This window comes from Micrasema longulum, unplaced genomic scaffold (genome assembly GCF_059751315.1).
Source record: "Micrasema longulum isolate JH-2025_06_02 unplaced genomic scaffold, ASM5975131v1 h1tg001293l, whole genome shotgun sequence".
Classification (NCBI taxonomy): domain Eukaryota; kingdom Metazoa; phylum Arthropoda; class Insecta; order Trichoptera; family Brachycentridae; genus Micrasema; species Micrasema longulum.
Genome location: NW_028278480.1, coordinates 184,640 through 209,051, shown reverse-complemented (window position 1 = coordinate 209,051; position 24,412 = coordinate 184,640). Strand labels below are relative to the sequence as shown.

The 24,412-nt window shown below is 31.1% G+C and overlaps 1 protein-coding gene across 1 annotated transcript in view; it reads right to left on the bottom strand.

Annotated features, from left to right (window-relative positions):
• Positions 1-24,412, bottom strand: part of nAChRalpha4 (nicotinic acetylcholine receptor alpha4) — a gene marked incomplete at its 3' end in the record, with an annotated part of 298,565 nt that overhangs the window by 98,492 nt on the left and 175,661 nt on the right. Inside the window, exon 4 of the mRNA XM_088234837.1 lies at positions 8,575-8,743. Within this exon, the coding sequence (XP_088090963.1) occupies positions 8,575-8,743 (169 nt within the window). The remainder of the gene's footprint in view (positions 1-8,574; positions 8,744-24,412) is intronic.

Sequence of the window (24,412 nt, the reverse complement as noted above, 5' to 3'; positions counted from 1 at the left end):
CTCTTGGAGGCGCGCCTCTCAGGTTGGAAACCGTTGCCTTAAGCCATAAGCCTTACCCAGTGTTAGTGCATAATATTATATAATATTAACTTTAAATCTTCCATTGTTCGAAATCTGATTACAGTAAGTTGTACAGTATTAGGTATTAATATTCAAAGCATTGGGCTTTGTGGTCAAAAATTTAAATGAAAATGTTAGTAAACATTTGTACATACCCACTCACCGACTCTTGTGTCTACTGGTTTCGAGACGTATTTGTCTCTTCTTCTAAAAGTGTGTAGTTGGATTTGTATTTTGGCGTAATTAGTATCTTGACGTCTTGAATTCGTGGTTTTATGCTGTTACTAATTCGTTAATTAATTTGTATTGTATAAAAGAGTACAAAAGAAGAATAGAAAAAGATGAACACATGACGAACAAACGAACTTACGAAACAAAATGTCAATGAAAGCATCCACCCCTTTCCTGAAACTGTTCATAAATCTTGAGTTTTTTTTCAGTTTCGCATACCAATATCATTTAAAAAAAAACTAATTAAGCTAAAATTTAATATTTCTTTACAATCAAACCGCGAAAATAACAAAACAAATAAACTTTAAAAACTTTCATTGTACCCCTCACTGCAGTATTGTCAGTTTGTGATCAATCAAATACACGTGGTCAGCACAATCACCCTTTTCTAATTTCCCAGTATGACAGTGGAGGAATACAGTGTAAGTTCCAAATTGAGACCACGGCCGCACGCTCCAGATCCCGAATCGGAAAGGAAGAATAACGTAGTAATACAAACAAATCAATCAACGACACGAAACCCAAATACATATAGGAAACATTAGAATAATTTGCCCTATACAACATGCACTCAATCAACAGAAGAAAAACAATACGTATCTGTAACAAATCACAGAGGAACATCAAAATATCAAGACATTACCGGCAAAATCCTAACACAGATCCTAACATGATCCCTATCCCTATCGAACCCAGGCGAAATTACTTTTCGTCATAGTACTGAATTCTTCGCAAAAAGCATTTTCCTAATACAAACAGTAGAAACAATCCTATGCTAAGACCTTAATCGTCCTAACAATCTCTCAGACCTTAAAGCAGACGAAACGGGTCCTAGAGCATGGTCGGCGCGTGGTTCACTTGAGTTAGTCTACTATTTAGATTTGTAATTGACCATTTCCCTTCTATGGGACAAGAACAACACAGACGGACAAGAGTTCAGTTCAGACAACCAATGCTAGTACCCAAGTATGTATCCTTTTATCTTAAACTGATTTAGTACTCATAGGATTAAGGAAGTGGATGTTGGTTGGAGTTCCTACCCCAGTTAGAGATTGACAGAGAAGACACGAGGTTGCTGTTGGATGTTTTTTTATTAAATGGCGAATAAATTATTAATTATGTTACAACGTCGATGATAGGTTGACGTAACTGCACTTGAACTACATGCTGGAACTGAGTGACGTCATCGATCTGGTCTGACGTGAACAAAACTTGTTGGGATGACTGACTGAACGAGCTGACTGATGTTGGCTGCGTCCTATGGTCTCTTTATAGACGACATAACATAACATGTAGTTCATTTCTTCATGGTAGAGACGGTGTAAAAGTACTGCAGAACGATGCCCTCCGATTTCATTTGCAATACTCATAGAGTTTCATTTTACGAATGTATTGGATTCGGTAGAAAATGATCACATTGCATCTTCGGTTATTAGTATATTTTAGGTGAACTAATTTAACACGTGTGTGTCGTTGACTATGGACTATGGACCCTACAAGCCTGCTGGTAGACAATAAAAGAACAAAGAACAACAAGAAAAGTTGGTAAGTACTATTACTTACTTTACTACTACTACTTCAACTCTAAAGCCATTTTCTCGTAGGGGTAGGCAAAAAAGATGGATCGCCATACGCCTCTATTCCCACTCTTCTTTAATTTTAGTTTTTATTAATATATTTAATAAATGGTACATGTTTTTTTTTATTCTATTCAAATCTACTTTTATACATTTATTAAATGTTATAACTGTAACTCTCCAAAAAACAGAGACCAACTCTTGTATAGTGACTTACACTGTTATAGTTGTTAATTTATTAGAATTTATATAATTTTGAGCATACAAATACATGAGAAAAATTCAATACTTATAGGATACATAAAGAAAAACCGAAAATAATTATACATTCATACTAATTAAAATTGAATGTAGTTTTTACATTTGTACAATTTTTTTTAAATTTATTTTTACTTATTTATCTTTATTTATAATTTAGTTCATTTATTGATTTATTTATTTAAATAGTTTTTAGTTCATTGGAGAGATTATTGTAATTTCTTAAACCTTTGAAGACAAAGCTATTTTGACCATGACTTGCGTAGACTTTAGAGATTTTAATATTATTTTGGTATCTGAGTGACTTATTTATCTCAAATTCTTTATTTTTTTCTTCTTTATATATTTGTAAAATAGAATTCATTTTATCAATAGTGTCTACTGTATGGTCTTATAATAATTTATATAGAATTTCCGTATCGAATGTTGAGGATTTCTTTAAAAAATACTTTAATAGTTAATCGTTGTACTAATTTAAGAGCGTTCACTATATTGCCACTATCCTAGCCAACAATACCACATTGTAACAAATATTGTACAATTGAGTAATAAGTCATTTTTATAATAAGTGATATTGTCGAAGGGAGGAAACCATTGCACGAGAGTGCTACGAGACATTGCATAGATTTTGTATTATTTCCAGATGTTTATGTAATCATATTTATTTGTAGTATTCTATAATAATATGCGTGCTTCCACTTTCCATTATGTTGTATCCCAGCTCAACACAGGGCTCTTGACCTCATCGAGTTAGAGATACGTTATTTTTATTTTATGTATCTTTGAATGAATAAATAGAAAAATAAAAAAATAAATATTACACTTATCTTAAATTTCTCTTGCCTGATTTCACCATTTTTAAAGATTTAAATTCAACATAAAAATGAATGTTTTTTTGTATTATTTATTCATATTGTGTATGTAAATAGAATAATTCAAATTAATTCAGTCATACAGCTCATTTCAGACGGATCGTACAAAATTATACAGCACGGTAAAATTACACTGGGTGAATTGATTTTTACCGAATTATGTATTACTGATTCAACTGTGGGAAACAGCACAGACTTGTATACTATGAGGCGGACTAATTTCTACTCGATTTTCATTCGCAGGATTTTTGCCTGAATTGTAATAAAAAAAAAAAAACAATAGGGGTAATAAAGATGAATCCACCCTAATTAAAATCGGCTTACAATTTTTTTCTTACAGGCTTAAATAGGTTTTTTACCAAAACATGATAATATTGCTAAATCATTATATTATAATGGCGTCTAAATATAACGTCATTCAGAATTTTTCCAGTTTTTAAAAAATAAAAGATGTATTTTTATTTTTAATTAAAATGATTTAAAAAAATGTGGTTTTGCACATAAACAGTAAATTGTTTCTAGACTGGTACATGAAGTATAAGACTGATGACCTTACCCTCAGATATCAAATGATTGAGATACGCTGTATTTTTCTAATACATGTTTTTTATTTATTTCTCAAGTTAGATTATTTATTTATTTATTAATTATATATATACAGCTTAAGCCAATTACAACAGTTACATGAAGAAACATAAATGCAAGAAACTGAACAAAAAGAACATAAAACTATTTAGCAAAGACAAACAAGGGCAAAACAATAATAGTAAACAATATATTAAAAAAAACGAAAGATCAAAAACTTTGAGCTAAACCATGCCAATCCAACTTCATCCCACACTGTTAAGTCGCGAAGAGATCTACGAAAAGCCGGAAGATCTATCCCAAAAAATTCCAAATCGTGTGATGAATTGACTAATCTACACATTCTGGACATTGGGGCATAAAAACCAAAGTTGTTCTTAGAAGATTTTATAAATAGCAGATTTTGACTTCTGGTGACACGGTTGGGAACATGAAAAGAAATTGATTGCAACAGAGATGGGACATCATTATGTTACAATAAGTATATAAACTAATATTTACACTTATTTTAATAACATATCTATTTACGTCATCAAATTCTTTTCATTCTTCATACATTCAGGCATCTCTTCATACATTTTTGAACCTTAATACATTATGCAATTTTTGTTATTCTGTTTTTTTTTAAGTGACAGCCTTATTTTTTCCTTATTTATAGTAGTAAACTTACAAGAAAAAATATTTAACGCTATCTTGTTGATAAAGTATTCGAGCAGTCGATTGTTAAAAAAAATAAACAAAAAAACAAGAATATTATATAATGTCAGTCTCTATTTTATTGGTATCCAATTGAGATCTTTTCGCATTTTTTAGATTTTATTATATCTACCTTTCTTGAGAACTATTTTTATGGCTCTATTTTTAACCACTATTATTTCATTCAAATTATTTATTGACAATTCTTAATGGAATTTCATTGTAATGATGTAGTAACTTATATTTCCATATAAGTTATTAATAAAAAAAAAAAAACCAGTCTGAAGATGCCCATTAGAGGGTGAAAGCGCTAATTTGTCAAAATAAATAAGTGGAAGTGTACCAAGTATTTTTAAAATTAATAACTTATATGGAAATATAAGTTATTACATCATCTCTATTATTTCATTTAAATTTCCGTTGTTTGCTAAAAAGAATACTGATCAGTAATCTATATGTGGAATTATTGTAGTTTAATATATGAGTACTGTAATATGAGAAAGAACATTATTAAAGATTTTAAAAAAAAAACATTTGGTGTACCAACACAATGCCCTATGCACCATCGGGTGCGGACAGAGGTATGGTGATATCTTATTAATTAGTTTATTTATTTTCAGTTCACAGACAGTAAAAGATATCACAATATAAATACAATTTATATAATAAAAAAATAATAACACTAAAGATTTTTTTAATTTTTTTAAAATTGCACCACAACAGGCCAGGAGGCCCAATTACAGTAGTGAATTACAGCACGGTATACCCAGGCTTGAGAAAAATTACATTGTTATTTTTGTGTTCTCACGGGGAATCGAGCCCGGAACCTTCCGTGTGCGAGTCAAGCGTCTTGACCACTACACTACGGAGGCCGCCAAATATATGTGAACACTAATAGTCACAAAAGAAAAATTAAAAAATTGTATATATACCAAAATTTAGTTTTCATTATTTGTTATTAAAGCAGTTTATTAGAATTTATATAAGATTAATTTTAATAAAATTTAATTTAATATAGATGCAATTTATACAATTGAATATAATTTTACAAGATTATTAACAAAGTCTCGTAGTAGTAATTAAAGTTTTTTTTAATGTATATCAATAAATTATAGTAATAATAGTCACAATAAAATAACATAAATATAAAACAATGCCTACTCTTATTTAGTGTATCCGTTTTATTATTGTTGTACATGTTAGTTAGGGTGAGTATATATGTGTATGGGTGTGACTATTTTGTGGATGCGAGAGTGTGTAGTGAATATAAGTGGACTTATTGATCAATGATTATTAAAAAAATATCTGTTTTTTTTTTTAGAAACGAAGAAAAAAAACTTAAAAGAAGTCAGTCATTAGCCTTAAACGAGCTAATTCATATTGCAATATTTTTATGTACGTGATACCAAAATGAATTCTCTTGGTTTTAATATGGCCCTATCCGTTTTGCATAAATAATTTTGATAAGCGGGCTACGTAACAGTTTGATTTGAATTTTGACTGACGTTATATTGTAATATGTAATTAAATGTTAAACAGATTTTAATTAAACTTACGTAACTTCAAATTCATATTTAGTTAAAATGTAAACATCTACAAAAGCAGTTATATCTTTACCTTTCAAATGGTTAAATTAGAAAATACACAAACTATTATAAAACAATCCCCCGTTTTATAGAAGGGTGGACTAATATACTCTACTATCACGAAATATGAGATAATCCTCTACATTAATTTCCTACTATTCTGAACAGCTAGATCTCGTGATACGTTGCCGCTGATTACTACGGGGTTTAACTCATCAAAAATAAATTGATTTAATTTCAACCAATTACAACAGAGATGGAGAACAATTTAGAGAAGGGAATATGTAAGTCTAGGCATTAACAGAGAATATGACCTGTCATTGGCTGGTTTAAGTGGTCCCTTTACACACTAACATTCACCATTTTCTACAAACTCATAATATTGATTTAATTTTGTTAGACTAACAATACTTTGGGTAATCATGCATCAGAACGATGCATCAGTTGAGCGAAATTTTATATCTAGATTTGTGGCAACAGAGAGGAAATATTTTTGAGAGGGGAATGTGTCAGTCTAGGCATTTACAGGGCTTATGCCCGGTCGTTCTTTTTTTTATTTTATGATTATTATTTTTAAATGCTTTTTTATAATATTCCTTTTACTTTTTAAATTAAAAACTAACCATTCGTGTAACGTTCAACCTATTAACCCCTGCCCTTCCTGCCCTACCTACACATACTCTGCTATTAACCTAAATTTAGTGCATGTTCGGACGTGACGGTTTTGGCATCCTTTTTAACTATGCACGTAATTTATGTATTTTTTTGTAAATACTATGATACTACGGTGACGATAAAGGTAAAGGAACATTTTAGTATTTGCATGTTGATGTAATGAGTATTCTGACGAAGAGACGGGTTCGTCTCAAAACAGGTAGACATAAAAAGTCGGTGAGTGGTTTAATTTTAAACTTAGAATCAGTCATGAATTTTTAAATTACGATTTTTTACTAAAACATTAAGTTTGTTAAAACTTAACGATAGAAAAAAAAATGACCTTTTAAATTTATTCAAAATTGTAAATTCAATATGGGATTGCCCTGAACTTTAATCTCTTATCAACTTCAGGGTGCCTGGAAGAATGACTAGACAGGTGCCACCGTTTTCACGGCAGTGTATATTTGTAATGCCGTATTAAACAGACTTCATGAACTCGGCAATAGTTATTCCCACGTATCTGATATATTTAGTGTAGGGTATTGTTCCTATAGAACAAACCTTTTGTACTTTTTCAACGATGGTGAATGGTAGTTATATTTATTTATTCATGCATTTCATAATAGTTTTTGTTAACTTTTCCCAGTTGTATGAAACAGAACTTATGATTTTCTTGTTGTGTTACTTTAGAATGTTTTATTATTTAATTTTGTTTTTTACATTTATTCTTGAATTGTTTAAACTTTCTACTGAATACGCTGGATAATTTTGAGGTTATTTTTTTAAATGTAAATCTTGTTTGATTTTTAGGTTTAATTTTTTTTTATAAATCTTGGGTATAAGGAAATTTATGTTTTTTTAAAAAAAAATATTAAGCCAAATATTATACATTTTTGTAAAAGGCCGATTTGCCGTTTATGTTAATAAAATAAAATAAGAATAAAATAAAATACTCAAATTTACTAACGTTAATTTAAATGTTTAACCACAAAAGTAATGCTTTGAACATAAATAATATATTAACAGGATTTATTTCTCTTACATTTATTTACAAATTAAAATTGCAATAAATATATTAGATCAAAATAAAACAAAACATTTAAGGTGTCAAATTGGGACAATGTATGAGGCCAGGAACTCTCAAGCCATAGCTCGATATTACAAAAGTATAATACACTCAGATAGTAGAAGAATTTGCCTCTGATGCGGTTTTGCTGATGTGAAAGATATCGATCGCCAAAGTGATACTGTTCAGTTGCCTGACTGCTCTTCTAATCGGCATAACTAGAGGCATGTTGGTTCTGGAAGCCGGGAGGTAAAACAATCTGTGCTGATGCCGTCAGAGATACCCACCCGCTCAATCGCAAATAACTATTGACGTACTTAAAAACATGCTAGGTATTTGAGCGATTACATTGAACAATAATGAACATGTTTAAGTTGTCGCAGTCATAAGTCAACGCGTGTGTTATCTCTTAGTCAACGCTTGCGTTGGTTTGTTTTCCTCGTAAATAAATATAGTTCACTGGCAAAAAATTGGAGTTAACTATAAAAAATAATACAATATATTGCTTTTGCAAAATAGTAAAGAGTATCCAATACAAAAAAGTGAAAATTAAATTACAATTACTATGGCGACTACTTTTCTTGAAATTTAGCTTGCCAACCGCCGGCTAAATGCAATAAAAAGCCTGATATATATTATATAAAAAAATAAAAAAATGGCAGTTTTGGAATATTTTACATATTTAAACCGGCGAAATTCAAATATTTAATTGCGCAGCAAGATTATACGTCGCGAAACGCATATATTTTGACATTTAATTTTAGATGTTCACTTCACGGATGTTGCATGGTGATCGCGAATACGATAAACAACCATGGTGAGAAATCGTTATCATGTCGATAGTTATTTTTGATTGAGCTACAGGATCATAATTGATACTCTCTACAATAGCCGAGCTCCCGATATACCTGTGTCTACATTATATTTGGTGAGACGGATGTATGTAAATATGTATGTCTATAAGTTTACAATAATTTTGTTCTTACCTTCTCTCCGCTGTCTGATGGCAAGTAGAAAGTGAGGACGGTGAGGAAGGAGATCCCCATGCAAGGTATGATGATGTTGACAGTATAGAATAATGTTTTTCTTCTCATTGTGATGTTGAAGGTGATGTCTAAGTATGGTTCATCACAACACGTGTAGAACTTTTCATTCCTGCAACAAGCAAAACGCACATGTATATTTTTGTTGAGAAGAACTTAATTTTACAATTCGATATGAACGAATTTCTCGGCCTCGTGGTGTAATGGTCAGCGCATTTGCCTACCATGAGGTCTCGGGTTCGATTTTCGACATGGTTGATATGAAATCAACATGAGACAACACTGTTGCGTTGGCAAGAAGGTCCATAATTTTTTGCCAGAATCGTGGAAAAGCTTGAGTGTTGTCAAGTTGCGGAAGGTGTTGACCTCGCTCTTTCATGAAAATGGTCTTAGGGAGTCCGAAAAGCTGATGCATGCCGTGGATTGGAGATGCTTATTGAATATTAAAAACAAAATATTAAAAGAATTATAATTTTTAAAAAGATATACACAAATGGCAATCATGAAGTTTCGCATTATAGTAAATAAATTGTCTATGTTTTATGAATTTATGTATGTGTATGCGCATGCGTGTATGTACATGTGTGTGTATGTAAGTATATATGTATATGTGTGTATGCAGACACTTGACTCACTCACGGAAGGTTCCGAGTTCGATTCCCGGTGAGACCACAAACATTTAATATGATTTTTCTCAAGCCTGGGTGTTTTGTGATGTAAATCACCACGGTAATTAGGCCTCCTGGCCTGTTGTGGTGCAAAAATAATATAAATAAATTCATAAATAATTAAATAAATGTGTATGTGTGTATGTATATGTATCAAAATGCGTAAACGAGTTAGTTTATATTTTATTAGTATGTGCTTTATATTAACTTGTAAACCATTATCATGTATTAAAATGTAGTAGCCTAGCTAGGAACGGGGTATGTGCCCTTGTTAGCTGGGCAAAGTGAACATAAAAAAAATATTAAAAAAATCTTAAAGGGTGTTTTTACACTAGGATATTTTATAGTCCTTAGACTGGTACCTAAAGCGAAAGGCTGTTCACCTTACCTTCATGGAACAAAAATGATCAAGATACGCTGCGATTAGTGTACCAACGCAGTGCCTTATGCACCATTCGGTGCGTAAAGGGAATGATGATTATGAACGAATTCAATGTTTTCCAAATTCGAATGTAAAGTTGGAAATAACACAATAAAATAAGCTGTTAAACATTCACCGATAGGCACCAACACATTAATAGAAAACGCGGTCCGAGTTTTCTTAATATAAACGTATTTTCGTATTTTCTCTCCGTCGCCGGTAAAAATTATAGAAAAAAGTAGAAAACTATAAACGCATTTAATTATTATAATTTAAATGCAGTTTCACCAACACATGTTTGTAGAAAAACTCAATTGATTATTTTAAAGTACAGGTAAACTTTGTTTTGCGCCGGTTTGGTTTCACCGATTTACAATTACGCCGGTTGGTGCCGGCGTGGGATTCCCCGGTTTGGCGGACACCAGACGAAAATGGGCGCCGCGATTCTAATAGCAGACACACTTTTACACGTTGTTTTATTCTATTACCGTATACGCGAGCAGCCTATTGTGTGTAAAATTGTTTCAGAGTTAGTTTTCGTGTTGTTTTTAATGAAAATAAAAGGGTGTTATTTTATATATGTATGTAAATTTTTTTATATTTTAAAAAAATATTGGTTATTAATGCTATGATTTTGCAAGAAAGGAAGCAACAATCAAAGCAAATAAAATTGGATGCTTTTTTCAAAAAAGAGTGACAATTTAATTTAGTACCGACGAACTGGTGAGTTAGTATTTATTGTAGAATTATTATTATAAATGGATAATAATATCTTGGGATAAATCTCAAGATATTATTATCCATTTTTTAAACAAATTCAAACTGTATTTATTAAACTCATTTATAAATTATTTGTAATATATATATAGGATACGTATTAAATAAAAATATTCAATTTTTCCTAGAATTTTGACACGGAACCTAACCTCATATTATCTTCCATTATATTTGTAAACATCTTACACCGATTTTTTTACACCGGTGTCTCTCGGAAAGGAGCCCCGGCGGAAAACGACATTTACCTGAATTTGAAAATAAAAAAACTCAACCAATAAGCCACATAAATTATTTTGAATTCAGTTTTCATATGTTCTGAATTTGGATTGAAAATTAAAAAAAAAATTTAACTGTTTTCTTTTCATCATAAATATCCGCGTTAGAAAATATGAAACAACGCGGGATTCGAATTTCGGACCTCCTGCTCCGGATTCCGTGATACTACCCACGGGACCACTATTTATCTATTTTACTCTTGATTAATTAAGTGGCACATTCTAGTGTATTTAGTATTAATGTTTATAATGATATGGTTAGATCTAACAATTCACGCGGGACAAATAAATTGATAATAATGTGTAAGTTAATGCTTCACGTACATTAATTCTGTAAATGTACATACTTATGTATAATGTAGTTTAATAGTTTAACAGATCATAAAATATCAAAATGCTTTCTATTTATGCCATCAACAAATAAATAAATGCAAGCCAAAGAAACAGTGAATACATGATAAAAAAATAAAGTTTAAATACGATAAAAAGAAAATCACAACAGACTGTCTGAATCATATATTTTTTCATTATAAAACTTCCTAAAATTTTATATTTTACACCAGTTTTTATTATATACGTACAAAAAAAACTTATATTCTTATAATTGTCATTACCTTTTACTTAAATGATTTTAATTTAAATTCTTTTATTTACATAATTATATGATATCATGATTTACAACCCCTGCTTGCACTTGTATATAACAAAGAAATTTGTTTAGTCTCCCACCAGTCTGACGATGTCGGTCTCGACGAAACCCGGTCACTGGTAAAAAATTTATAAAATAATTATAAATAAAAGTGGAATAAAACTATAAAGTATTGTTATTATTATAATTATGAATCAAATATATTTATTTATTTTAGACTTTATCTGCGTATGCATTTTATAAACATATTGTCGCCGGCATATTGTCATAAGGCAATTCATCATCATCATCATTATTCCCTTTCTGCACCAAATGGTGCATAGACCACTGCATTGATACACATCGCAGCGTATTGTAATCATTTTTGTTACATAAGGGTAAGATGATCGGTCTAACGATTCAGATACCAGTCCAGGGACTATGAAGTATTCTGGTGTGAAAACGTCTCTTTAAATAAATATTTCATACAGCATGGTAGGCAAATGCGCTCACCCTAACACCACGAGGCCGAATGTAATTAAAACATTTAAGTAAAAATAATATGAGTACAAAGTGTTACATATCGATCATTTATTAAAAAGATTCGTTAAAAGATTTGAGGAAAACATTGACAATGGAATATTGAAGTATACGCATTAACGGGGCTTGTGACCTGTCGTTAGCTGATTAACACACAGTGTAACATTAACCGTTCATAATGTGTGAATATCTCCATTCACCTTTTCTAAACCCTTCCGTCTGTTGAATGTTCAGAAGTAAAAGTTATGAAACCTTTACAAATATATTATTTTCAATGTTTAAAATATATATTTAAGAACCAATATTTATTTACAAGTAATTCAAATAGATCAAGTCAAAGAAGGAATCGTGTGTTAGAAATACCACATTGTAAAACGAGGCTCGCACAGAGACATGCATATTTTATAAGCCCAAAAATGTTTAATTATTTTTTTACTGATAATATTTCATTGATTACAAACTTTCAAAATGTCCCTTCTTTTAAAAAACATGCACTATCCTGGATTCAAACTAAAGATACGAACTCTTTTTTTCTATGATTTATTTTGTTGCCCTTTATTAATAAGGAATATTTTCGTGTTTTTTTTAATTAATTTTTATTTCCTTTTTTAATTACTATAAAAAAATACCATATTATCTTTAACATAATATCTTATTTTTTCTTTCTTATGTTAAACAAAAATATTATAACTGTCCATTATTTATTATAGGAGCAAAAATTCATTAACATTTTCTTGTATTCCCACTGTGGCGCCTCCGTCATAAACAATCCTCAAGGACCTACCGAGGAGCAAAACCACGCAAGCGAACGCAGCTCGTTAAGTTACCAGCCTGCGGTTCGATACCCAGCCAAAAGTAGAGGGCGACAAGAACAAAGGCTATAAAAGGCGCGAAGTTCAAGGCCCGTCCTTCTCTCCTTGTCCGAAACTCAACTGCAGTACTTCCTCACATAAAATTAGTCTTCTATAAAACACGTGTTAGATATAAATTCGAAGTAAGTTAGATTTTATTAAACGTGTAATAAAATATCTTTGTATTACACGCCAGTTTTCTTATAAAATAAATAGTGTTATCTATGTAAGTAAGCCGTTCTTATTTCTTGTGTGATAATATATATGTGAATCCTTTTCCCCGCTACCTTCTGAAAAGAACGTAGTAGGGTGTTGAGCGAGAGGCCATAAGGCACCGACGGGACCGATTGCAGGCTCCAGCAGGGACGCGAGGCCCCGAGCGGACGGATGCAGGTAAAAAGGACGATTGCCTAATCCTACCTCACGCACATGCCTGTGCGTATAAAAGTTCCACACAGCGTGTACAGAGAGACCCCGACAGGTAAGCCAAAGGCCGCAACACACCCACACCACGAACAGGCCATGCCTTCGTGGGATTTTTTCGTTTACTATTTTTCTATTAATATGTATTTCATTGTTTTATAATTATGCTTTTTTTTATATTATGTTTATCATTTATGTTTATTGTAAAAAAAACAAAAAAAATTTAAAAAAAAAATGTGGTTGAGATTCATTTGGCTGAATTATTTCACGTCACTAGGCAACGCCTGAATATGTTGGTTTTTTTTAAATATTTAAAATATTTTGAGTGTGTTTATATTTTTGTAGACATGCCTCGTCTACGAAAATTCCGACATTTTCTAAATATTTGTTTGTAATACATATCGGCATTCTAGATGAAGCACACGGGATCCAAAAATGATCCAGAGGCATTCCTATGCGTTTCAAATTGCTTTGAGTTACCTTGCGAAGCTAAAACATGAACTGCCGACGAATTATTAGAATGAGGAAGTTTAATGCCACGGGAAATTGGATGTAAAAATGTTTTCTTAAGCGCGGTGAAAATAAGAGTATTTAAATGCACGGTGAAGTTTCTTGAAAATGTATTTAAAAAACATAAAAATAGTTTTAATAAAAACGAACTACTTTGAATAAAGTCACGAGTTGTTGACATCGGTAATCTATTTTTATTTATAAGTATTTCAAAAGGTTACCAATCCGAAAGATTTAAAAAAAAAATATGTTTAAAATAATTCAATACATTTAAAATAAACGTGGTCTCACTGGCTATGCCAAGCAAACTTAACATTAAAAAAATAAACATTTAATTTGAAAAAAAGTTTTTTAGAAGTCTTGAAACTCATTTTTGGAAGCCACCAGATCTGTATATCCGACAAGACCTTTAACAGGGTCACGTATAGTAGTAATAATCGGCTTCAACACGTTAATTACTCAGTTCATATTATAAAATACAGTTACGTTTCAGCAACCTAAGAGAGGTCCAACATTTAGTCCAGTTCAGTGCTTAGTGATTTAACATGTAAAAAGTTTACACAGAAACTCTCTATGTTAATCTATTAATTCAAGATGTAATAAATACACCTCAAGCCAAAACATTGTTTCCTCTGTCTACCTCCAACTGGGTAGGAGATCCCAAGCACCCACCTACATCTAATCCTACGTATTAAATAAATAGTATGAAATAGAATACATTAAAAAGTATCATAATATATCCGCATGCCTTAAAAAAAAGGATGAATTTTTAATTAAATATATATTCCACCAAGAATTTTTTTCAACAAACTTCAATATTTTGACATCAGTTAGTATTGTGATTCTTTAACATAGCCAATAGAGCTTAGTTTAGATGTTGATCGTAATAACTCCTAAATTGGATCTGAGATTCAATCAAGTATTTTGCGGGCGGAATCTAAGGGTGTGGGGTGAGTCTGTATTGAAATTAACCCTTAGAACGGGACGGTATGCCACTCTGCATAATTTCGCGGGGATAAAGGGCTTCAGATCAACACTAAGACTTGTGTGGAGAGTCCTTACCCCGAGAGATTGCTTGTCTTCCTCAGGTTATTGGAAGTATTTTTGACGTTACATATTATGAAATACATTTCATATAATTAAATTTGTCGTACATAAGTTATGAGAAGTGTTTTGAAGTATTTAATTCGAGTTATGTGAAAGTAACGTAGGAATATAATTAAACGTAGCTATGCAGAAAGCAGCCAGTCCACAATTTTGAAAAAAATAGATATTGATGTTATCGGGTGCAGTAAGGTCAATTCTATGTTCTGCTTAAAACAACCAGATCGCTTTCATACAAAAAACTGTATTTATCACCTTCTGAAAATGGTGTCGAACACAAAAATGGTATTTCTTAATTTGCAGAAATCACCCACAGCACTAGAAAATTCTAATGGTACTTTCAAAATCATTAAAACTGGTCAAAAACACAATCAAATTCTTGTTTGTATTATAAAAAAACTTATGTATTAATTGTTTATCATTCGATAAAGTCAAAAACATTCCAACTGTTGAGAAGATTTGATAATTCACTTTTTTCACAAAAGTGCTTAAATCTCAGTGTTACTTTTCTATGGCTGGCTATTTTCTGCATTACTACGTTCAATTTGTCTTAGTCGGAAAATAGAAGCATTTGAAAAATGATTTACAAATTATATCATTAATTTGTCCATGAGAAATATGTTTTACGTCACAGCGCATAAGTATCGTTAAATTCAAAATAAACTAAAAAATAATGAGTTCTTTCATAACTATGCAACAAAAGGATCTAAAAATATAAGACTGGAAAAGAAATCAAAAGCAATGTCCCAGAACTGCCTTATGTACAAGGGAATAAAACTATTTGAAGAAATGCCGGAAAGCATAAAAAATGAAATTAATGTAAATATATTTAAATGTAAAAAGTATATATGTGAAAAATATTAGGTAGTAAATAGTGTAAATAGTGAATATAATTAATGAAAATGTACATATGAAACAGTGAATATTATAAATTAGGATACTAAGTGTATAATAGTGATAAATAATGTTAGAATAAGTATAGATGTAAATATTGTGTTGTAAATATATATTAGACTATGTAATACATAAAACTAAATAAATAAATAATAATAAAATAAAAAAAAATGTTTTTCTCTGAGTACCTATTTAAAGTATATTTCATATAAGTTTTTTACGTTACATTTCTGTCAAATAATTTGGTCTACTAAGATTAAAATAATCACTTTAATGCTTCATCATTGTCCTATCATTTGTCCCACTCTTGTCATGAAATGATTTTTAGGTTACAGCGGTATCATATAATTTGTCCTACTCAGGTTATGAGAAGTGTTTTAATCGTACATCGATATCATATAATTTGTCATACTCTTGATTTATGTTTTAAATGTTACATCGGTATCATAAAATTTGTCATACTTTGATTATAAAATGTTTTTTAGATTACTTTGTAACCATATTATAATTTGTCCTACTCAGGTCATAAATAGTTTTTAGATTAAATCATTATCATTTAATTTGTCCAACTAGGTTATGAGAAGTGTTTTAATGTCACATCGATATCATATAATTTGTTCTAGTCTTAATTTGAGTTTTGAATGTTACATCGGCATCATAAAATTGTTTAAACACTTATTGCTCGGACAAACTCTCAACTAAATCGATACCTCCCTACTACCTACCTGTCCTTCCCACTTCCTAGCGCACTCGTGTAACAATAATTCTACGTGTGAGTGCCGAAAAAAACATTATGTGAACAGTACACAAATAACATTCTACAAGTGAAGTTCGTTTACTTTTCATCGTACGAGCTGTAGCAGCGTCCATTTAGACCGCCAGCTCCATACAAGATGTGCCAGCGTCCCACGACCGCCAGCTTCACCAGCCAGGTTCCAGTACTCATCACGCCTCACCACCAGCAGGTTAGTGGAGTTGCGCAACCTTCCTTTCTAACAATACAGTCTACTTACTATATTTTCCTCCTCCTATAATGAAGTACCTTCACACCTCGTCCACTCTTCAACATGGTCTTTGGAGCCGGATCATGTTGAGGAGTAGTGTATAGTAGGTAGGTAGAGATTTAGTTGAGAGTTGGTCCGAACACTTATTGTAAAAAGTCTTTTAGGTTACATTGCAACCATATTATTGTCCTACTGAGGTCATGAGAAATGTTTTAAAGTGTTTTTAATGTTGAGAAGTGTTTTTCAATTTTAATTTAGTATCATATGATTTGTCACAGTCTGGTTATAAATAGTTTTCAGTTTACAACTTTCACTTCACAAAAGTCAACAGATGGATGAGTTGAGGAATTGTAAATGTTCAAACACATACAGAATGGTGGATGTTACAAAGTGTGTAAAGGGGCCACTTGAACCAGCCAACGACAGGTCAAAAGCCCCAAAATTGCCTAGGCTTTCATATTTTGTTCATTTATTTAACTTTTTTTAAATAATGTTAATTGTACGTTAGCGGGCTTATTGCCAAATGGCAATTTCTTCCAAACCAACCAATAAAATAAAAGTTTTATTTTTATAATTCAAGTTACAAAACATATTTAATATAAAATAAAAATGCAAAAAATAAATTGATTTGTGTTTCAATTATCTTAAATCAATACGATAACACACTACAGATTCCTTTCTAATACAAGTTTTCCCTTTCTTTTGCAACAAATATGAATCTTAATAACTTCCTAGAGAGGAAATTCAGCATGTCTACAAGCATTTAGACATACTCAAAATTTTGTTGATATTTGTTTATATTCGTCTGTGATATTTGAATTATGTGGTTTTTCCAATTAAATAAAATAAATTGTAAAGTGAAATAAAATTACGTTTCAACATTTGTGTATAAGGAGTACCCACATGGTTGGAAAGGCCATTAATGTGGCTGCAATTTGATCTTATTTACACCATGGAGGATTAAACCATCCCAGAAAGGATTATAAGTCCTTGTTTCGGAATCTGTTTTACCAGCAAACTTCAGGTTCATCCTTCCGGTAGTATTATACAAAGTGACCCTTTCCAAATGCTCCTATTGACCCTAATAACATGGAGCTTAGTAGAGAAGGGTTGAAATTTAATCATCGAACCTTGCGACCAAATAAATTAAATACAAACGATTAAAACTGCTATTTAAGAATCATTATTTTTAAAAATATTTTTTTTTATTTATTTATAATTTTAAAAAACCCGTTAGGGTTACATTAGAAATTTAATATTGTCAAGTCATTTTATGTCTCGTCTAGTCTAGTTAGTTCAGTCATCATGTGCTTTTTCAGATTGATTTTAAATTTGTCTCCAGTAAAAGTTTTCAAATAGTAAGGTAGTTCGTTGTAGTGTTTAAGTCCATTATGTAGTATTTTTGACTGTCCTGTGTTTGTCTTTGCTTTTTAAATATGATAGTGTTGTTGTTGTCTGGTGTTATATTTGTGCATGTCAGCATTTTTGGCTAATATTATGTCGTCGTCTTGTATGTTTCCTAGTGTTATTTTGTGCACAATTTTTAAGGTCTCAATTTTAGTCAAGTAGTTTATGTCAAACTGGTGTGTTTTTTTGTACAGTTCAGTCGTAGAGGTCAGGTAAGGTAGGTTGTATGTTAGTTTAATAATTGTATTTTGTTGTCTTGGTATTCTTGTTATGTCTGTCTTGTTACCAGTTCCCCAGAAGGCGATCATGTAACTCAATTTACTTTTGACATAGGCTTCGTACATAATATTTTTTTCCTTTCTCGGTATAAAATCTTTAATTTTGTAGAAGAGGCTATGTAGTGATGCCATTACTTTAGTGAGTCCGTCTTTGTGTTTTGTCCATTTTAATTGTCTGTCCATTGTGAGTCCTAGGTAAGTCACATTTATGGTACTTTGATTCAACACAGCTTTTTCCTAGCGAGTCGTGGCCGGCTCATGAACACAGTAGTAGTACTGATTTGTATCTTACTCGGATATAGTTTTTAATTAGTTTTTTTATTATTGTTATCAAAATTAAATTTGTATTTCAATTTTCAACACTTTTGGAAAATGATATTTTTCATTGCGTTTGAAATTTGATAGAACAAAAATTACATTTACCATAAACAAAACTTTTTTTGATAAATTAAACAATAAATAAGCCTAATTTTTGGGCGTTTTGAAGTGACTTACTTGTTTACAAAAGTTTAAGTTTCATTTTCGACGAAATTAGAACAGAAGTTGAAAAAAATAAAATATCACACACTACGAATGCTGATTAAAACATGTAATAAGTATTTAGAAAAATAATTGTATTTTCAAAATCAACATAGAAATTGTAGAGAAATGTGTTCATAAATAACTTTAAAAATAAAATTGTTATAAAATATGTTTTCTTAAAAATGCGACATGTTTGACCTTGAAAATTGTGACACAAACAAAGTTCCAAATTTAACCAAATCGTAACGTATTAGGGGCGTAGCCAATACAATGCACTTTTTTTCTCAGCAGTATTTCATCCACATTTATTAATTAATAATTGAAAAAAATGAGCGATATTTCTCTATTCGCTTTCAGTTTCGGTTTTTGCCGAAAATCTTATTTCGGTCGGTCACTACAAATGATTGATTTTCAGACATTTATTGAGACAACTCTGTAGGACTAAAGTACTGTGTTGAGTAGGAACGAATAATATACATACTTCAATAATATATAATCGTATAACAAGAACATCAACATAGAAAGAACAAAGACAAACATTTAATTTGATCTACATGAAACAAACAACTCAAATAATTGAAAAATACGAGTATTTAAGGAGTTTCCAACTCATGCCCTTGCCTCCCAAAGATATTCTAGAATGCATATTCTTAAAAACAATTCATTTAAAAAAAAATTGTAATTGACTTAACATTTTTTAAATACTTGATAACATTGGGAATCTTGTTTAAAAATACTAATAGGATAGAGTAGCGTATTTTTATGTACATAATGCTATTTTCTTCTAAATATTTAAGAATGTTCTTCCTGTAATAAAACAAAACACATTTGTCTCAATTAAAATTAATATACAAAAAAAAACCTTTACTATCCTTAATCATTGTTTGGTCCCTTATTTAAATTATTATAATGAATTATTTTAATTAATCTGTAAATGATTAATAGCGGGATTTCAAGGTTTCCGAGAATTATTAATTAATTTTTAAAACGAGTAACATAAATATTTATTCAAACCAATTAAAATTTCCTAGAAACCCGAGTTTACAACAATATTTTATACGTTCAAAAATTGTTTCAAAACCGTAAAAATTTTAAAACATTTGAAAATACCCATTGGGCGTATATATAAATAAATATAAAATATAAATATAAAATATGTAAATGTAATAATTTAACATCACTTTTGATGTCGTTTTGCATATGGCCGTTTTAATTACAAATTTGAGTGAAAATAAGTTCCAAATCTGTTAGAGTGCTTTTGAACGGGGATTTGATTTAATTGATTAATTAACGCCCTTTGAAAAATGCATTATTTTTTTATTTAACGGTTAATGTTTTATTATGAAAATGTTGCTACGTAGGTCTAAATTGCTTGGCAACTGTTTCTTTATCTCTGTTGAAATCTGTTTAAAGTTTACTAATCTTCTTGGTAAAATTCTTTACTTGTCTAAAAATTTTTAAGACAAAAGTTTTTTCTCTGATTTTATGATTTTAAAAAGATAAAAAATTAAAATATGTTTTTAGTCTTATTTGAGTAGATTAAAAAATAAATAAAATCTTACCCATACCGATAAAGGTTTTAGGGCATTACAATGGGAAGATAACATTTATTTTAGATTTTATCAACCAAGTAAAATTAAGTTTTTAGTATGAAAAATATATTATCAAGATGATCAGCCTTACGCTTTAGATCCAACCCAGAGACTATGAAATATTTCAGTTAAACGAATTATTTAATAATACATATTATTTCCTATCGAACAGATCGGAATTTGGGCTTTGTAAGGATGCACACGATGCGGACTAATCTCCATTCGATTTCCAACGACCTGTAAAGCTAAAATACACGCGGGATTTTAGTTGTTGAGGGTTGGAGCTCCTACTCCAGTGAGAGACTGACCGAAGACACAAGGCTGCTGTTTAATGCAATTTATAACATGGCAAATAAGATACAGCACTTGGCACAGCAAGAGCTTAGCGGCGATGATGGGTTGAGGAGACTTCACTTGAACTACATGCTGGAACGAAGTGACTGCGTTGAGCTGAGTCTTCGGACTGGCTGAGCTGACTGATGCTGAACTGAACTGATGGGCGTTACCACACCCTGTGGTCTCTTTATAAGCCGCGTTACTTTGTTGTTTAATATTAAATATATAATATTAAAGATATATCTCTATGGTAAGGTCGATGTTAATATACTGCAGAACGTTGATCTCGTGTTTCGCAGAATGTTATGAATTTAATTTAATTTAAAACGCTGATACGCTTCAGCGGTCGTAATTTTAGGTGAAATTATTTAGCACGTGCCATATAATCATGGACTTTAAACCACACATACGCAACCGGATGAAAAAATATTTTGTATTTTGATGTCAATAGATTTGAATCAAAATATTACAAGAGAGTAGTAACCAACCGAAACAAGATTTTCAGCCGAAACCGAAACTTGTTTATTTAACATATTACAACAGAGATGAATAACATTTCAGATAAGGTAATCTAGAAGTCTAGGCATCCACAGGGCTTATGACTAGTCATTGGCTGGTTTAAGTGGCCACTTTACATACTGTGTAACATTTACGATTCTGCCCATTTTTGAACATCTATATTCTTTAAATTCTTTCACTTGTTGATGTTTGTGAAGTGAAAGAGCTGAAACCTTTATTTATGCGGGTGAGATTAATCCAATTTAATTATTTCACCTACGTACTAGGCAACGCCTGAAAAAAATTTTTTTTCAATTTCTATACTTCTTCATAACCCAGCTGAATTAATCAACAATATTTTAAATTTGTTTGAATTTTTGTAGACAAAAACTGGATTACACTCCTTGAGGAGCTGTTAATATTAACACATTACAATATAGACGTAGAAAAATATATTAGTTATTTATTTAAGGTAAAAGTCACTTCAAAACGCCCAAAATACCTGTTTTTATTGTTAAATCTTACCAGTTAATTAAAAAAAGTTTAAAATAAAATACACACTGAAATGAAAGGAATAAATTTAATGAGCAAATTTGTTTATTTTTAACGCCTTTGGTTTGACTGACTGAAAACGTGACATCTTTAAATTCTAAATCAACTTAAGGTCACAGGTCAAAGGTCACAGGTCACGTGGCCGAGTCACGAGCCATAAGATGCATCCGAGTACAACCGAACGTAATCTGACACAAACCGACCGCAAATTTGGGCTTAGTTGAATTTTCGACCAATTTTCGGCTGAAACCGTAACTTAGGTAGGTCATTCAAAATAGATAGAGAACACCTTTGAAGAGGAAATATGGAAGTCTAAGCATTTACATGGCTCATAACCGGCCATCGGCTGGATTAAGTGGCCACTTTACACACGGTCTAACATTCTCCATTTTGCCCATATTTGAACATTCACAATTTTTGTTAAGTTAAAGAGTTGAAACTTTTATTAATGAGGGTAAGACTCATATAAAGTGGCTACTTGAACCAGCCAATAACAACGGTGATCTCAATCTTTGTTGTAATATATTAATTTTAATTAATTATAGGGAGTTAAGTCCAGTATTTGTCAACAAACATTTGGACAAACTCTAAATATTACAGCTTTGAATAGATTTAAAAGAGATGCTCAAGAGCTTCCGTATTTTATATTAAATGACAAACATGTTTTCTTTTATACACAAATTCTTCACAAAATGCAGAGTTTTATTATGTGAAGCTGTTTTCTTTCAAGATTTTAAAGAAAAGCTGTTTTTAGTTAAGTAAGCTGCGGGTTCACAAGAATAATTGTGTGTTCTGCTATTACAACCCCTCCGGGCCGTTCTACCCTGCTCCCCTCCGTAGGCTCTGTGTACCTAAAAGCTTAACCAAAAGGCTTCTTCTTTGCTGAAACTTCACCCGCATGTTGGTCGTTATCATTTTCAGGAGGTTATTTAAATTTGAAAACAAGGATTAAAATTTTCAGCGGTTCGCCCTTTGGTAACCTTTGTTAGGTGAAGTTTGGTCATTTAAAAAATAAGCCGCGTTACTTCAAAGCATTCTTGTTAGTAATAAAATTAGAAAATCATGCGATAAAAAACATTTTTATTTATTTATTCATCAACAATATTTATTATTACAATTTTGTTCAAAAAAATTATAAAAAATACTTTTTCAAAATTAAATTATGTTTTTTAACTATTTTTTTTTGTATTATTAATTTTTAGCGAGCAGCTTAAAGCTGATATGCTTAAATCTATTAAAACGAAAATTAGTTGTAAGCGCACTTTAACTTTTCCGAAAACAAATCTAGTCCATTTATGAACCCATTGAGACTACATATTGAGATCAGCTCTTGTGGCAGCTTATTCTAACCATAAACAACCCTATTGCTTCGGAAATGCTTCTGTGGATTTAGATTGAATCTCGTTTTCTCCAGTCTGAGACTGTGGCCTCGAAAACTAAGACTGTGGTCTCTTTACTTTTTTAATTCTTTATTTATACATGCTGTGTTTACATTTAAATGGTGAACAATATCCAAAATAACAATTTATGATTAGTATACCAATGTCATATGTATTGTTTATTGTTTGTGAACCACGATAAATAAAATAAAATAAAAGTAATTAATATATTTTTATAGGGGAAAATGTATCTTAGTATTTGCATATTAGTGTTGTTAATGTCCCGACAAAGAGACGGGTTCGACTTGAAACCGGTAGACTAAAAGATCGGTAAGTGGTTGTACGAGTATACTAATATTTACTAACAGAAAAAAAACATAATTATCAGTATCAAGTGCTCGTAAATATCTAGTAAAACATTTTTGTTTTGTTTTTACAAAGTGTATTAAAGTGAAATATAAGTTAAATATAATATAAAGACATAAATATTTTTTTTTGTTTGCATATACCTAATATACAAATGTACATATATTTATTTATTTTTTATTACAGGACTCACCAAGTCAATTTATATGGCTTGTCTGTGGAGATCTTTTATGAACAATAGTTTGAGTTTATCCAAATTTTTGTACACAAGGATTGGATTCAACTCAACTGTAGACAAGAACTGGATTAAACCAGCCAATGACAGGTCACACGCCCTGTAGATGCCTAGACTTCTATATAAATAGAACGGACGCAGCAAATTCCGGTGACAACTGTGGTCAAGTGGAGGCGATATGGTTGGCTAGGCCATATACTGCGGATACCTCCTGAGAACCTTAACCACACTTGCCTACTTTACAAAGCATCGGGTTCTCGACATCATGGACGTCTACCGCTGTCTCTTCGTCGCGTCATGTTGGCAGTTTGTGTCAAAACTTTGAGACGAAAACCTGACGGAGGACGCAAAGAAATTGACAACCGATAGAGATGCATAAATGCTCTTTGTGAAAATCATATGCTTTAACTAGCGGGCGAACATGGAATGAAGATGATGGTAAGATTTGACCAGTTTGATAATGTCCTAATGAGACGAAATGCGTCATATATTTAAAAAAAAAAGTAGAATTAAATTACATT